Below are 2332 nucleotides of genomic sequence, written 5' to 3'. Positions count from 1 at the left end.
AAAAATTCACCATCCGCGGTCACGACATCGAGTTCGATCATATGGACATCTTCTTCTTGACTGGGCTGTCGCGCCGAGGTGGGAGGCCCATCTTAGAGGGGCAGCGACCTAGCGGTGGTACCCTGGATGACTTAATGGCTGAGGTTTGCCCAGGGGCAGTAAAGACGCGGAGTGGGAAGTGCTCGATCCCCACAGTGAGAGACATAGTGTTGCGCACCATCCTGTTCATGGTGACCCGGGCAGCGGGCAGCATGGCGAACCATGAGGCGTCTAAGACTCATCTCCTACTAGCCCTCGAGTGTCTCGAGCCTACCGTGTTCGACTGGTGCACTGCAGTGTGCAACAATATGAAAAGGCAGTTGAGCAACTGCCGTCGCGGAGAGACGAAGCAGTTCGGGTATGGATCGATCCTGGTCCCGCTTATTCTGGAGCGAGTACCAGCCATGCGGCTGCAGTCTATGGCTGTGGATGCCCCCAGAGATCCTCGAGAGACGAGGGCCACTCGATGGGCTCGGATTATGCCACGTGGGGGTGGCGGCCGACCACATAGCTGGGGGGTATATTTCAGAGACTGGTTGGACCAACAGGAGATCTTCGTACAGGATTGGCCATATGCAGGGATGGATTTCCGCAATGATCCTGACTTGGTGCTGCCTCCGGGTGAACAGTGGGATGATGCAGGTATGACACTTTTTGTCTTTTTGAGTTTTGTATATTTTTTTATTATGTACATGTCCTAATAAATGTCTTGTCACGCAGATGTAGGGCCTACTAGACCGATTGGCCTGGCTGTCACGGCACGGAGAGAGGGCCCAGGAGCCGGAGCTTTGGCCTTAGCCCCTCCAGAGGCCAACACGCCAGAGGTTGTGGCTCGCAACCTTGAGGGGTTGCTGGAGGGGGTACCGGATTTCCAGGGGGTTGAGGAGGTCCCTGTGGAGCATCAGATCCACACAGTGGGTGTGGAACCCAGAGTGCACCGCCTTCTGAGGCGGGTAGCACGAGCGGCCGTGTACTACAGAGAGCACCACCCAGCCGATTAGTCACCTAGGTTTTATTTCCACTGTTTATTTTGAGACATTATGACTCGGATGTACTGAGATTTTTGGACACGTACTTCTATTTTTGAGCGCCTCAGTGCGCCACACGATATATATATATATACATACCGGTTTTTGGATGAGTCGTTGTTACATGTGATGATGTGTTATCTTGTGTTATGCGTTCGTTCAGTACAATTTGTGATCTTATGTATGGATTTGCATGACACTTGACTCATGGATTTTATATGTTTAATGCAAGCTTAAAAACACACGTGCAAACTATGCTTGGAATGATTTATTTACATATGCTTATGGTCTTACTATGTTGTTCTTTCCTTCTTTGTATGATGTTTATCTGTTTCGCAAATGTCTGTCTAATACACGATTTGCCAATGCATCAGTCAACGTATTTAATCGTCTTGGAATATGCTGATAAGTAATGAAATCAAAACTCCGTTCTAACAATCTCACACGTAGGTATAACCTTAATATGCGCTGGTCTCTGACGGAATATTGCCTGTTTAGTTGATGGACCACCAACTGGGAGTCCAGGTTTACCACTAGCTCTCGGATGCCGAGGTCAACTGCTTCGGCAAGCAATTCTATTACAGCACTGTACTCGGCAACATTGTTAGTGGTACGACCTAGGCACACACCCTGTAGGTTTATCAACTCCCCGTGAGGATCGTAGATCACCCACGCTGCCGAAGACAAATTACAAGTACTACGGCAGGCACCATCAGCGAAACCAACATAAGGAGTACGAGACATCTGCGCAGGAAAGAGAAAGCATAATAAGGGGCAAAAACACGCCTTCACACCAAAGCAAAAGAAACTCATGCAGTAAAAACTCAAAAACACACGTATATACAAAGTGACTGTGAGCAGTTATGCATAGTACTTCTTCAGATAGAGCCCATTTCGGGGCTTGTCAAGAGGATTCCCTTCATAATCAATCAACTCATATGCGCCCTTTTGTAAAACACGTTTCACGATGTAGGGGCCTAACCACATGGATTCGAGTTTTCCTGCCCCCAGCTTATCCTTAGCTTGATCGTAGAGCAGTACTAAATCTCCCTCAACAAAGGAACAGGGATGAATATTTTGATCGAAGTGAGCCTTGACTCTCTTCTTCTGCGCTTCGATAGCCAGAGAGGCCAAGCGACGAGTCTCGTCTAACCGTTCTAGGTAAAGAAGTCGTTCCTCCACCGAAGTGGTGTTGGGAAGCAACTCGACAGCTAATTTTAATGAAGGAATTTCACATTCGACGGGAAGGGTAGCCTCCAGTCCAT

The 2332-nt window shown here is 48.5% G+C and overlaps 1 protein-coding gene across 1 annotated transcript; it reads left to right on the top strand.

Annotated features, from left to right (window-relative positions):
- The first annotated feature begins 251 nt into the window (after window positions 1–251).
- On the top strand, window positions 252–1082 carry LOC149164577 (uncharacterized). Its single transcript, XM_089429531.1, has 2 exons — window positions 252–681; window positions 760–1082. The coding sequence occupies exons 1-2, from the start codon at window positions 252–254 to the stop codon at window positions 1038–1040; spliced, it is 711 nt and encodes a 236-aa protein (XP_089285657.1). The 3' UTR covers window positions 1041–1082.
- The last annotated feature ends 1250 nt before the right edge of the window (window positions 1083–2332 follow it).

The sequence above is a fragment of the Pinus tabuliformis genome, chromosome 5_1 (genome assembly GCF_031772625.1).
Source record: "Pinus tabuliformis cultivar Carrire ecotype Pingquan chromosome 5_1, CPIR1, whole genome shotgun sequence".
NCBI lineage: Eukaryota > Viridiplantae > Streptophyta > Pinopsida > Pinales > Pinaceae > Pinus > Pinus tabuliformis.
The sequence above is the reverse complement of the archived record's forward strand: the minus strand, read 5'-3'. Positions and strand labels throughout refer to the sequence as shown.